This window comes from Pelobates fuscus, chromosome 12, assembly GCF_036172605.1.
Source record: "Pelobates fuscus isolate aPelFus1 chromosome 12, aPelFus1.pri, whole genome shotgun sequence".
In the NCBI taxonomy this organism is placed as follows: Eukaryota; Metazoa; Chordata; class Amphibia; order Anura; family Pelobatidae; genus Pelobates; species Pelobates fuscus.
The window spans coordinates 135903040-135915964 of record NC_086328.1 but is presented as its reverse complement, the minus strand read 5'-3'; the positions used below and the strand labels follow the sequence as shown (position 1 = coordinate 135915964).

The 12925-nt window shown below is 43.5% G+C and overlaps 1 protein-coding gene across 1 annotated transcript in view; it reads right to left on the bottom strand.

Annotated features, from left to right (window-relative positions):
- Positions 1 to 12925, bottom strand: part of SYT12 (synaptotagmin 12) — a 77822-nt gene that overhangs the window by 43237 nt on the left and 21660 nt on the right. Inside the window, exon 2 of the mRNA XM_063437390.1 lies at positions 2091 to 2144. Coding sequence (XP_063293460.1) covers positions 2091 to 2124 — 34 coding nt within the window. The 5' untranslated portion in view covers positions 2125 to 2144. The remainder of the gene's footprint in view (positions 1 to 2090; positions 2145 to 12925) is intronic.

Genomic DNA, 12925 nt, shown 5'->3' with positions numbered 1-12925 from the left:
ATATACTACTTTCTACCTCCCCGTGTATTATATACTACTTTCTACCTCCCTGTGTATCATATACTACTTTCTACCTCCCTGTGTATTATATACTACTTTCTATCTCCCTGTGTATTATATACTACTTTCTACCTCCCTGTGTATTATATACTACTTTCTATCTCCCTATATATTATATACTACTTTCTACCTCCATGTGTATTATATACTACTTTCTACCTCCCTGTGTATTATATACTACTTTCTACCTCCCCGTGTATTATATACTACTTTCTACCTCCCTGTGTATTATATACTACTTTCTACCTCCCTATGTATTATATACTACTTTCTACCTCCATGTGTATTATATACTACTTTCTACCTCCCTGTGTATTATGTACTACTTTCTACCTCCCCGTGTATTATATACTACTTTCTACCTCCCTGTGTATTATATACTACTTTCTACCTCCCTATGTATTATATACTACTTTCTACCTCCCTGTGTATTATATACTACTTTCTACCTCCCTGTGTATTATATACTACTTTCTACCTCCCTGTGTATTATATACTACTTTCTACCTCCATGTGTATTATATACTACTTTCTACCTCCCCGTGTATTATATACTACTTTCTACCTCCCCGTGTATTATATACTACTTTCTACCTCCCCGTGTATTATATACTACTTTCTACCTCCCTGTGTATTATATACTACTTTCTACCTCCCCGTGTATTATATACTACTTTCTACCTCCCTGTGTATTATATACTACTTTCTACCTCCCTGTGTATTATATACTACTTTCTACCTCCATGTGTATTATATACTACTTTCTACCTCCCCGTGTATTATATACTACTTTCTACCTCCCCGTGTATTATATACTACTTTCTACCTCCTTGTGTATTATATACTACTTTCTACCTCCATGTGTATTATATACTACTTTCTACCTCCCCGTGTATTATATACTACTTTCTACCTCCATGTGTATTATATACTACTTTCTACCTCCCAGTGTATTATATACTACTTTCTACCTCCCCGTGTATTATATACTACTTTCTACCTCCATGTGTATTATATACTACTTTCTACCTCCATGTGTATTATATACTACTTTCTACCTCCCCGTGTATTATATACTACTTTCTACCTCCATGTGTATTATATACTACTTTCTACCTCCATGTGTATTATATACTACTTTCTACCTCCATGTGTATTATATACTACTTTCTATACTTAAATAAAGAATGTAAAAAACTACCCGGCCATTAAAGCAACACTGGGCACTATAACAAATTCAGTACAATTAATTTATATTTGTCCGCATTAATATTTAATACATTATTACATTCCTGAATCCTGACCTATAAACTCAGTTCATTGCTGTACACAGTGGGAGTCCAACGTAATTGTGCCCAATTAAACCAAGCTTCCTATATCTCATACCATTTCTTTTACTTTTCACAATAATTCTATTTCTAATCAGCTAATATAGATCTTTCTACCCTGATTCCTGTATTGATTATGTCAAATTTAACTTAGCTGTGTGAGATGCTATGGACCAGCACACACCATGAATATGTTAAACAGATCTTATGTTATATAATAATACACATTACATAGCCCTCTACAGCGGGTGATAATAAGGTTTAATTTTAAAGAAGGTCTTTTGTTCTGAAAGCATTTATTGATTAGACAGTTGTTTGTTTAAAAATAAAGTGTTTATAATTTGCATTTTATTTTTTATTTTTAAAAATCGGGGGACTGCTAGCCTTGACAAAGTGGTTATTTAACTATAAATATATATTTTTTGAAATGTTTAACGATATTTCCATTTCACAAGTTTGTTTAGTCAAGTCTAGTACCATCACGTTAACACATTGAGAAACCCAGCAAGCAGTTGGAACTGCAGTTTGGGGGTATGATACAGTGTAACAATCTAGTTACTATGTAAGCTATATCCTATAATGCTTAGATGCCCTAATGAAAAGACAATATTGGAAAGCAATTATATATTTAAAGTAATATAGAATTACAATGCTGGGAGCTATTTCCTTATTTTCTGTATTTATCTTTAAATGTATACTTACCACTGATACGATAGTCTATCACTTCGCTCTCCATGGCATTTACTCAATTACCACCTAAAAGAAAATATGAGACATTTTAAAAGGTTTTATTTTTAATTGATAGACATTTTCTAGCTGAGATCTGCTATGGTAAATGTATGGTTTCATGTTCTATCACAATGAGTTCACCATGAAAGTGGCACACTACAACAAGTTCAGACTATCCAGCTACATGCAGGAATTACGAGGTCTGTATGGAACGTATCCAACCATGTAATACGAAAAATAGAGACATTTATTGAAGTAGAGACAAGAAACATTGTACATGGGACAATGGCACATCATTCCCCTTCAAAGTGGGCGCCTCACACAGTTCCCCCCGTGTCTCTTCAACTGTTCAAACTCTGCAAAATCCTTGTTGGAATCGCCATCAGCTGCCTTGTCGTATTTAACAATCTCATCAACGGTCTGAAATCTCTTCCCTTTCCCATTTTTTGGGGGGGAAACTCAGAATGTGTAGGGCACCAAATACTGTAACAGATTCTCGACCAAGTTTGAAGAGTTTGTGCCACACTTATATGTGCTGCACTCATTGCATCGTCCCCAAAAGCCTTCTGAATCATCCGAATAGTTTCTGCTGAAGAATGCTCAACCTTAAAGTAAAACTATAGTCACCTAAATTACTTTAGCTAAATAAAGCAGTTTTAGTGTATAGATCATTCCCCTGCAATTTCACTGCTCAATTCACTGTCATTTAGGAGTTAAATCACTTTGTTTCTGTTTATGCAGCCCTAGCCACACCTCCCCTGGCTATGATTGACAGAGCCTGCATGAAAAAAAAAACTGGTTTCACTTTCAAACAGATGTAATTTACTTTAAATAATTGTATCTCAATCTCTAAATTGAACTTTAATCACATACAGGAGGCTCTTGCAGGGTCTAGGAAGCTATTAACATAGCAGGGTATAAGACAATCTTAATTAAACAGAACTTGCAATAAAGAAAGCCTAGATAGGGCTCTCTTTACAGGAAGTGTTTATGGAAGGCTGTGCAAGTCACATGCAGGGAGGTGTGACTAGGGTTCATAAACAAAGGGATTTAACTCTTAAATGGCAGAGGATTGAGCAGTGAGGCTGCAGGAGCATGTTCTATACACCAAAACTGCTTCATTAAGCTAAAGTTGTTCAGGTGACTATAGTGTCCCTTTAACGCAAAATGTTATGAAGATTTTTTGCTCTACTCGCTCAGTCAATTTGAATGCGACGGCCCACAGTGCACATGCTGACTCACTGGTGTCTAATGCCCCCACTGACGAGTACAATAAAGTTTTCATTGTTCACGCATGCGCAGTCAGTCCACTCTCCTTACATCAATGTCTCGCAAACCGTTCTCATTATATTAACAATGGCTGGACTTTTTCCGCACAGACTTTGTATGTTACACATTGTGGTGGCAGTTTGGCACTTTGCGTACCCAAATCTGGAAGCAATGCCACCTCAGGGACTCTTTCCGATATAAAGAAGTAGAATAGGACCTGCCAGAAATGGGTTAAATTGGCTTCGTGGCAGGCCTATGCAATATATGATCATATCCTGTAACTAAACCCCTATTATTTTTGCATGGGTGATCTTGTATGATATAAATCTCTCTTTTTTAATGCTTCTTGTGGACATTAGTTTAGCTGTGATGCAGCTGCCCTGATGCAAGTGAGATTTTATCTGCACCAATTAATAACATCAGAACAATACTTGACAAATACTGCAAAGGGGGTGACCCCTCTCTGCAGTCTTGTGATTTGTAAACTGTATTCAAGTAATTAGAATACGTGGGAGGTGGGTGACATGATGCTAGATAGACACTATATCTAGCATTCTATATATTCATTATTCTACAGCAGGAAGCAATAAAGATAGCATTTCAAAAAAATCATCTGTTACTAAAAATTAAAATGTATTACAATTATAACTGAATCAGTACACATTTAGATAATCTAATTAATAATTTAATAAGATAATTAAAATACAATATCCATCTAAAGGGAAAAGTGACATGAGTGCATTTAAAGTTGGCAGATTTTGGTCTATTGTATTAGCACCCACACTAAAACCTACCAGCCAATGGAGGTTTAGTCTCAGATACCTACGGAGTAAAAAATCTGTTGTTTTTTGTGGGGCTAACCATATATAATATATAAGTAAATGTATACAGAGGTTTTTTTAACTGCTCCTACTTTTCACTAGTGATATCAATAAAATCATCTCTTTCAGCAGAATTCTGAAATACGAATCAAAAAGGACAATTTCGTCCATTGCGCATTTTATTTGGTTCGAGATTGAGCTACAGAGTTTGGGAATTCGGACAATCACCTCATTGGCCCAAATTTGGGCGAATTGCAGTTTGGAATGAAACGAATTTCCAAATGTAGTATTTTCCTGTCTATTGTCTTCCTAAATTCCATTCTAAATGGCTATAAACCTTTACCTGTAATTAAACACACAGAGCATGTTCCACCTGTCTAACACCCTACAATCTCAGAGCTTTATATGGGGATTTATTTTTTAATAATGCCTCTGAAAAAATTCTAAGAATGCAATACGAAACATGTTAGGCGAGGAAAGTGGACTACTGTGCTTAACAATTAATACCGGTATATATATATATAATTTTTTTTTAAACATATCATCACATGAAAAAGGTTAACACTAGTTAAAGATGATTCTTTTTATGTTTTATTCAATCAGGTAATTCCCAGATAAGTGACCGGTCCCCTTCCGGTAGCTACTTTACTTAAAGATAATATTTAATACTAATTGCTATTAAAGGAGCCACAGGTAGGGTGTAATACACATACAATAATTCAGCAGTAATTTAAGCAGCTCCTTCATACATAGCATATAATATAGATTAGTCTTTTTTTCAAATTATGACTGTAACAAATGCCTGGTTTATAAACGTTTTTTTTTTTTAGAATCGCTAGAATTATTTCAGAGGAATTACTCGATAAACTTAATTTCAGAACATGCCTTAGCTGTATATTTTCATGTTCCATAAATAAATAAATAAAAATAAAGCATATAAGTGTACTTTTAACCTTTTTTCCCTCGGTTCCATTAATAATAAACATTTATTGCTTGCAAGTAAAAATGTCAATTCCTGCTCAGAACTGCAGAATAAAATCGTATTATCAGGCAGCTGAAACAGCAAAACTGTGAAAATCCAAACAATCTCCTAAGAAATATATGTGCGGCTTAATTTCTGATTCACGCTACAGATTTATGCAAACTTAAGCAGACCCTTTGAGACCCAGTTCACAGGTCGAACACATTCATCTTGAGTTCCCAGAACAGAGTGCTTATTACATAAACTGCATATTATATCAAGGCTTGACAAATTTCCCTTAGATATCTAGAAGCCGTGGGGAAAAAAAACATTAGTCAATGTGATGGGCGCACCTCTTGTTTTCAAAAGGTTAATAAGTGATACATTAATCCACAAACAGCTAACTAGGCAACACACCATAAGCTACTATCTTTCACACACACCCAATTAACTACACACACTTACAAAAAAACAAAAACACACACAAGCGCATGCACAGCACACAACAGTCCTGGAGCTTGTGGGATTGTCCCAATTTTAGGCTCCTGTCCTGATATAGACAGGAGAAAATGCACATACAATCTTGGAATTGGGTAGAACCCCACAAAAGGTAATAGCAAAGTAAATGAAAGGGTCAGAGTCAAAAAGGGTGCCGTGCAAGTGAACCTGTGGAGGAGAGCTAAAAGGACTTCCAGTAAGTTGAAGGGACATAGAAAAATGAGGAGAGGTACTTAAAGGAGAAAAAACAAGAAGATGCTTGATCAAGGAAAGGCAGCTAGTTACATGATCCAGAAGAAAATAAAGTGAGGTCAGGTCAAGAGAGGTAGATCTTAGAGGTAGGGTGAGAGGAAGAGAGGTAGATCTTAGAGTTAGTGTTAGAGGAAGAGAGGTAGATCTTAGAGCTAGTGTTAGAGGAAGAGATGTAGATATTAGAGTTAGTGTTAGAGGAAGAGAGGTAGATCTTAGAGCTAGTGTTAGAGGAAGAGAGGTAGATCTTCGAGTTAGTGTTAGAGGAAGAGAGGTAGATCTTAGAGTTAGTGTTAGAGGAAGAGAGGTAGATCTTAGAGTTAGTGTTAGAGGAAGAGAGGTAGATCTTAGAGTTAGTGTTAGAGGAAGAGAGGTAGATCTTAGAGCTAGTGTTAGAGGAAGAGATGTAGATATTAGAGTTAGTGTTAGAGGAAGAGAGGTAGATCTTAGAGTTAGTGTTAGAGGAAGAGAGGTAGATCTTAGAGCTAGTGTTAGAGGAAGAGAGGTATATATTAGAGTTAGTGTTAGAGGAAGAGAGGTAGATCTTAGAGTTAGTGTTAGAGGAAGAGAGGTAGATCTTAGAGTTAGTGTTAGAGGAAGAGAGGTAGATCTTAGAGCTAGTGTTAGAGGAAGAGAGGTATATATTAGAGTTAGTGTTAGAGGAAGAGAGGTAGATCTTAGAGTTAGTGTTAGAGGAAGAGAGGTAGATCTTAGACAGGGCCGGCCTTAGGGGTGTGCGAGCTGTGCGGCCGCACAGGGCGCCATGGAGCAGGGGGCGCCGTGCGGCCGCACAGCCGATTTAAAAAAAAAAAAAAAAAAAAAAAAAAAATTTTTTTTTTTTTTTTACATTTGCAGCGGGGGCGGAGCTTACCGTGCGGCGGGGGCGGAGCTAAAAGCGCCGGAAAACTGCTGCAGGGGAAGCAGGAAGGAGTCCCTGCTTCCCCAACCAAACAGTCACCAGGAGCTGCACTGCCTCCACAATTAACTCCACAGGTAACTGTGTGATTGTCAGGTGAGTGTGACTCTCTGCCTATGTGTATGACTGTCTGCCTCTGTGTGTGTGTGTGTTACTGTCTGTGTGTGTGTGTGTATGACTGTCTGCCTCTGTGTGTATGACTATCTGCCTGTGTGTGTCTGTGTGTGTGTGTGTGTGTGTGTATGACTGTCTGTGTGTGTGTGTGTGTGTGTGTGTGTGTGTGTATGACTGTCTGCGTGTGTGTGTGTATATGACTGTCTGCCACTGTGTGTGTGTGTGTATATGACTGTCTGCCACTGTGTGTCTGTGTGTATTACTGTCTGCCACTGTGTGTCTGTGTGTATTACTGTCTGCCTCTGTGTGTTTGTCTGTGTGTATTACTGTCTGCCTCTGTGTGTGTGACTGTGTATGACTGCCTCTGTGTGTATGACTGTCTGCCTCTGTGTGTATGACTGTCTGCCTCTGTGTGTATGACTGTCTGCCTGTGTGTGTCTGTGTGTATGACTGTCTGCGTGTGTGTGTGTGTGTATGACTGTCTGCCTCTGTGTGTATGACTGTGTGTGTGTCTGTGTGTGTATTACTGTCTGCCTCTGTGTGTGTCTGTGTGTATTACTGTCTGTGTGTGTCTGTGTGTATGACTGACTGTCTGCCTGTGTGTGTCTGTGTGTGTCTGTGTATGACTGTCTGCCTTTGTGTGTCTGTGTGTGTATGACTGTCTGCCTGTGTGTGTGTGTATGACTGTCTGCTTGTGTGTGTGTGGATGTCTTCCTGTGTGTGTATGGCCGCCTGACTCTGTGTGTGTGTGTGTCACATACAACCAATACACGCATATCACACACTGTTAATATACCCATTACAAATATCACACATAGCATACATATCACACACAGTCATCACACGTACTATTACATACACAGACAACACAAACATAACAGCATACATGGATGATGGGGGGGGGGGGCGCTGTGAAGATTTTTCGCACAGGGCGTCTAAATGCCTAAGGCCGGCCCTGATCTTAGAGTTAGTGTTAGAGGAACAGAGGTAGATCTTAGAGCTAGTGTTAGAGGAAGAGAGGTAGATCTGGGTGTAACGGAGCTCCGTGTACCCCGACCGAGTACCCTCCGTTGATGGATGCTCCTAGCGCTCTCAGAGGACTCCAAGCACTGCAGACGACACCACAACCACCGCAGACTCCACAACCGCCGTAGCTTAACTGGAGCCGCGCCGTCTTCCTTCCACCCTGGATCGGCTTCTGTCCTCCAGGACCGTGTGGGGAAGACCTCTCCTCCAGGAGAGCGTATCTGGAACAAGCTCTTAAAAGAGCTAAGTGATTAAGAGCTCAGGGGAATATGCATCGCATAGCAATCCCCAGTGTGATATAGCAGTTCCCTCCAATAACGAGACACGGCTACGTATTGAGGGTCAGAAGAGGTCTCAGGACTGGAACACCCAGCCTGCTTTTTATTAGGATCAGGTACATACAGGACACTCCCAGGGGGAGGATGAAATTGACCAATCACATGCATGGTAACACCCCCACGTCTCCTCCCCTCAGATAAACACATAACCCAATTAAAACATACATTATTTTACCCAAGTTCTGGATGTACCCCAAAAACAGGGGGTACAGCTTTAAATCTGGTATCCCCAAATAGCCCTTGTTCAGGGGAACAGTCTGTTCAAAAATCAGCCCATTCGGATGGATGGTTCGGGAGATACAGGGCTCCAAAGTTTTGACCGACCGCACAGACCAACTAGCCGAAAATAGTTCCATGAGTTTTGGCCTTGCGGTCGGTCTCCGTTCGCACGGTAAAATAGACGAAATTCTTGCCATCCATTCGCATCTTTGTGGTCGCTAGAATCCCCATACTAAGTTAAGTATAACTACCGAACGGCCGGTCGTTCGGTAGTTTCCGTGCGTAATTCTGGATGTCTGGAGGTCTTAGCGGTATTCGCCTGTTTGTGCTTCCGTTTTCAGTTCCATGCGTTCACAGGCAAACACCGCTGTTCGCACGCAAGATGGCCGCGAACACGTGGAAAAGTCCCGAAATGGCGGCCACCTATTCAGAGCACAGAGAATTCGCATGAAATCATACGAACGGCTGTATTCTCCAGTAATGGCATTCTCATGTAATATATTCGCCTAAATCCCCTGGCTGTTAGGTTATATTAGCAGTCCAAACCTACAGCATAGATAAAGGGACAAAGACAGTCTAATACAAGTCCATATGCCTGAATACAGGGTTTGCAGTGCAATATAGTCCAGGACCATAGTCGCAGGGGAGGAGGCGGGCAAGCAGGCCTCTCCAGGACAAAGTGGCGAAGGGCACCTCGTCACACATCTCCCCTTTGGGGGGAAGACTAACCAGGCACCTGACCTTCTGTCGGTCAGTGCCTCCGTTAGTCGATCCACCAACCCACAATAAACAGATGTCCGAGTGGCCCCCCCACAACATCAAAGTACAGGAACAGCCTACCCACAACACATAGTTACTGCACCTGGGTATTTGGCTGTGGTAATGAGGCCACATGCCGAGGGTACTTGAAGGGCAGAGGCCAACTGCACTCTGCCCAGATGCCAGCTCTTCTGCTGGGGTAGCCTGCAGGACATCAGGCTCTGGACCAGGGACAAAGGTAGGGCAGAGGCCGACTGCACTCTGCCCAGCTGCCAGCTCTTCTGCTGGGGTAGCCTGCAAGACATCAGGCTCTGGACCAGGGAAAAAGGTAGGGCAGAGGCCGACTGTACTCTGCCCAGATGCCAGCTCTTCCACTGGGGTAGCCTGCAGGACATCAGGCTCTGGATCAGGGACAAAGGTAGGGCAGAGGCCGACTGCGCTCTGTCCAGCTGCCAGCTCTTCCGCTGGGGTAGCCTGCAGGACATCAGGCTCTGGACCAGGGACAAGGGTAGGGCAGAGGCCGACTGCGCTCTGTCCAGCTGCCAGCTCTTCCGCTGGGGTACTGAGACCATAGTCCGGCTCAGTAGTCAAGGGAACATGGACGTCAGGAGGGGTTAGCATCGCCTCCGTTAACCCTGGTGCCACGCTAGGGGTTAGCTGGGGAGGGGAATTTGTACTTACCCCCTCCTCTGGGTGTCCCGGTGAGGGTAGTCGGGGATCTGGAAGGGCTGTCCAGCATCCCTGTAGGTCAGGCACAGAGACCACGGTCCCATCTGCGCCGTCTGGAGGATTGGTGTCTCCCCTTGTTGGGGGAAGCTGCCGCTGGGGAGAGGGGGTGCTGTGCTCCTCTCCTGGAAACACAGGCTGCCGCTGGAGAGGGAGACCGCCTGTCTCCACTCCCTTACCATGGTCCTGTTGCTGTAGAGAGGGACCAACTGTCTCTGCTCTCTGTAGGACACACTGCTGCTGGGGGGGAAGAACGGCACCTTCGGCCCCCTGGGGTACACACTGCCGCTGGAGAGGGAGACCGCCTGTCTCCGCTCCCTTACCATGGTCCTGTTGCTGTAGAGAGGGACCAACTGTCTCTGCTCTCTGTAGGACATACTGCTGCTGGGGGGGAAGGACGGCACCTTCGGCCCCCTGGGGTACACACTGCCGCTGGAGAGGGAGACCGCCTGTCTCCACTCCCTTACCATTGTCCTGTTGCTGTAGAGAGGGACCAACTGTCTCTGCTCTCTGTAGGACACACTGCTGCTGGGGGGGAAGGACGGCACCTTCGGCCCCCTGGGGTACACACTGCCGCTGGAGAGGGAGACTGCCTGTCTCCACTCCCTTACCATGGTCCTGTTGCTGTAGAGAGGGACCAACTGTCTCTGCTCTCTGTAGGACACACGGCTGCTGGGGGGAAAGGACGGCCCCTTCGGCCCCCTGTAACTCACGCTGTTGTTGGGGCGCAGGGACGGAATACTTTGCCCTCACTGCCCGATATTCGGCTTCCATCTGCAGATACTCCGCCAGTTCTCTCCTTATTCTTGGTACCATTTCCTCGGTTAGAAGGGACCCGTAGATATCCAACCGCCGCTTCAGCATAGCGTCAAACTGTACGTGACTATACCAATAGTCCAGTTTGGCTGGGTGTTCCCAGGATGCTGTTCCTCGCCCTAGGGAAGCCATCCTGTTGTAGCCAGGGGCGCTGCCCAATGGCTAGCGTTGCCCTCAATTGTAACTCCAAACGTTACCCGTGTCTCTGAGCTGCTTCTCCTCGCACTAGGATGCCATCCCACCGCTGCCACCACTGTAACGGAGCTCCGTGTACCCCGACCGAGTACCCTCCGTTGATGGATGCTCCTAGCGCTCTCAGAGGACTCCAAGCACTGCAGACGACACCACAACCACCGCAGACTCCACAACCGCCGTAGCTTAACTGGAGCCGCGCCGTCTTCCTTCCACCCTGGATCGGCTTCTGTCCTCCAGGACCGTGTGGGGAAGACCTCTCCTCCAGGAGAGCGTATCTGGAACAAGCTCTTAAAAGAGCTAAGTGATTAAGAGCTCAGGGGAATATGCATCGCATAGCAATCCCCAGTGTGATATAGCAGTTCCCTCCAATAACGAGACACGGCTACGTATTGAGGGTCAGAAGAGGTCTCAGGACTGGAACACCCAGCCTGCTTTTTATTAGGATCAGGTACATACAGGACACTCCCAGGGGGAGGATGAAATTGACCAATCACATGCATGGTAACACCCCCACGTCTCCTCCCCTCAGATAAACACATAACCCAATTAAAACATACATTATTTTACCCAAGTTCTGGATGTACCCCAAAAACAGGGGGTACAGCTTTAAATCTGGTATCCCCAAATAGCCCTTGTTCAGGGGAACAGTCTGTTCAAAAATCAGCCCATTCGGATGGATGGTTCGGGAGATACAGGGCTCCAAAGTTTTGACCGACCGCACAGACCAACTAGCCGAAAATAGTTCCATGAGTTTTGGCCTTGCGGTCGGTCTCCGTTCGCACGGTAAAATAGACGAAATTCTTGCCATCCATTCACATCTTTGTGGTCGCTAGAATCCCCATACTAAGTTAAGTATAACTACCGAACGGCCGGTCGTTCGGTAGTTTCCGTGCGTAATTCTGGATGTCTGGAGGTCTTAGCGGTATTCGCCTGTTTGTGCTTCCGTTTTCAGTTCCATGCGTTCACAGGCAAACACCGCTGTTCGCACGCAAGATGGCCGCGAACACGTGGAAAAGTCCCGAAATGGCGGCCACCTATTCAGAGCACAAAGAATTCGCATGAAATCATACGAACGGCTGTATTCTCCAGTAATGGCATTCTCATGTAATATATTCGCCTAAATCCCCTGGCTGTTAGGTTATATTAGCAGTCCAAACCTACAGCATAGATAAAGGGACAAAGACAGTCTAATACAAGTCCATATGCCTGAATACAGGGTTTGCAGTGCAATATAGTCCAGGACCATAGTCGCAGGGGAGGAGGCGGGCAAGCAGGCCTCTCCAGGACAAAGTGGCGAAGGGCACCTCGTCACACTGGGTGTTAGAGGAAGAGAGGTAGATATTAGTGTTAGTGGAAGAGAGGTAGATATTAGAGTTAGTGTTAGAGGAAGAGAGGTAGATATTAGAGTTAGTGTTAGAGGAAGAGAGGTAAATATTAGAGTTAGTGTTAGAGGAAGAGAGGTAGATCTTCGAGTTAGTGTTAGAGGAAGAGAGGTAGATCTTAGAGCTAGTGTTAGAGGAAGAGAGGTAGATCTTAGAGCTAGTGTTAGAGGAAGAGAGGTAGATATTAGAGTTAGTGTTAGAGGAAGAGAGGTAGATATTAGAGTTAGTGTAAGAGGAAGAGAGGTAGATATTAGAGTTAGTGTTAACAGAAGAGAGGTGGATCTGGACATTATATGAAGAGTGGTAGACGTGGACATCAGAAAGAAGAGAGGTAGATCTTAGAGCTAGTGTTAGAGGAAGAGATGTAGATATTAGAGTTAGTGTTAGAGGAAGAGAGGTAGATATTAGAGTTAGTGTTAGAGGAAGAGATGTAGATATTAGAGTTAGTGTTAGAGGAAGAGAGGTAGATATTAGAGTTAGTGTTAGAGGAAGAGAGCACTCTTCTACCCATGTTTATTT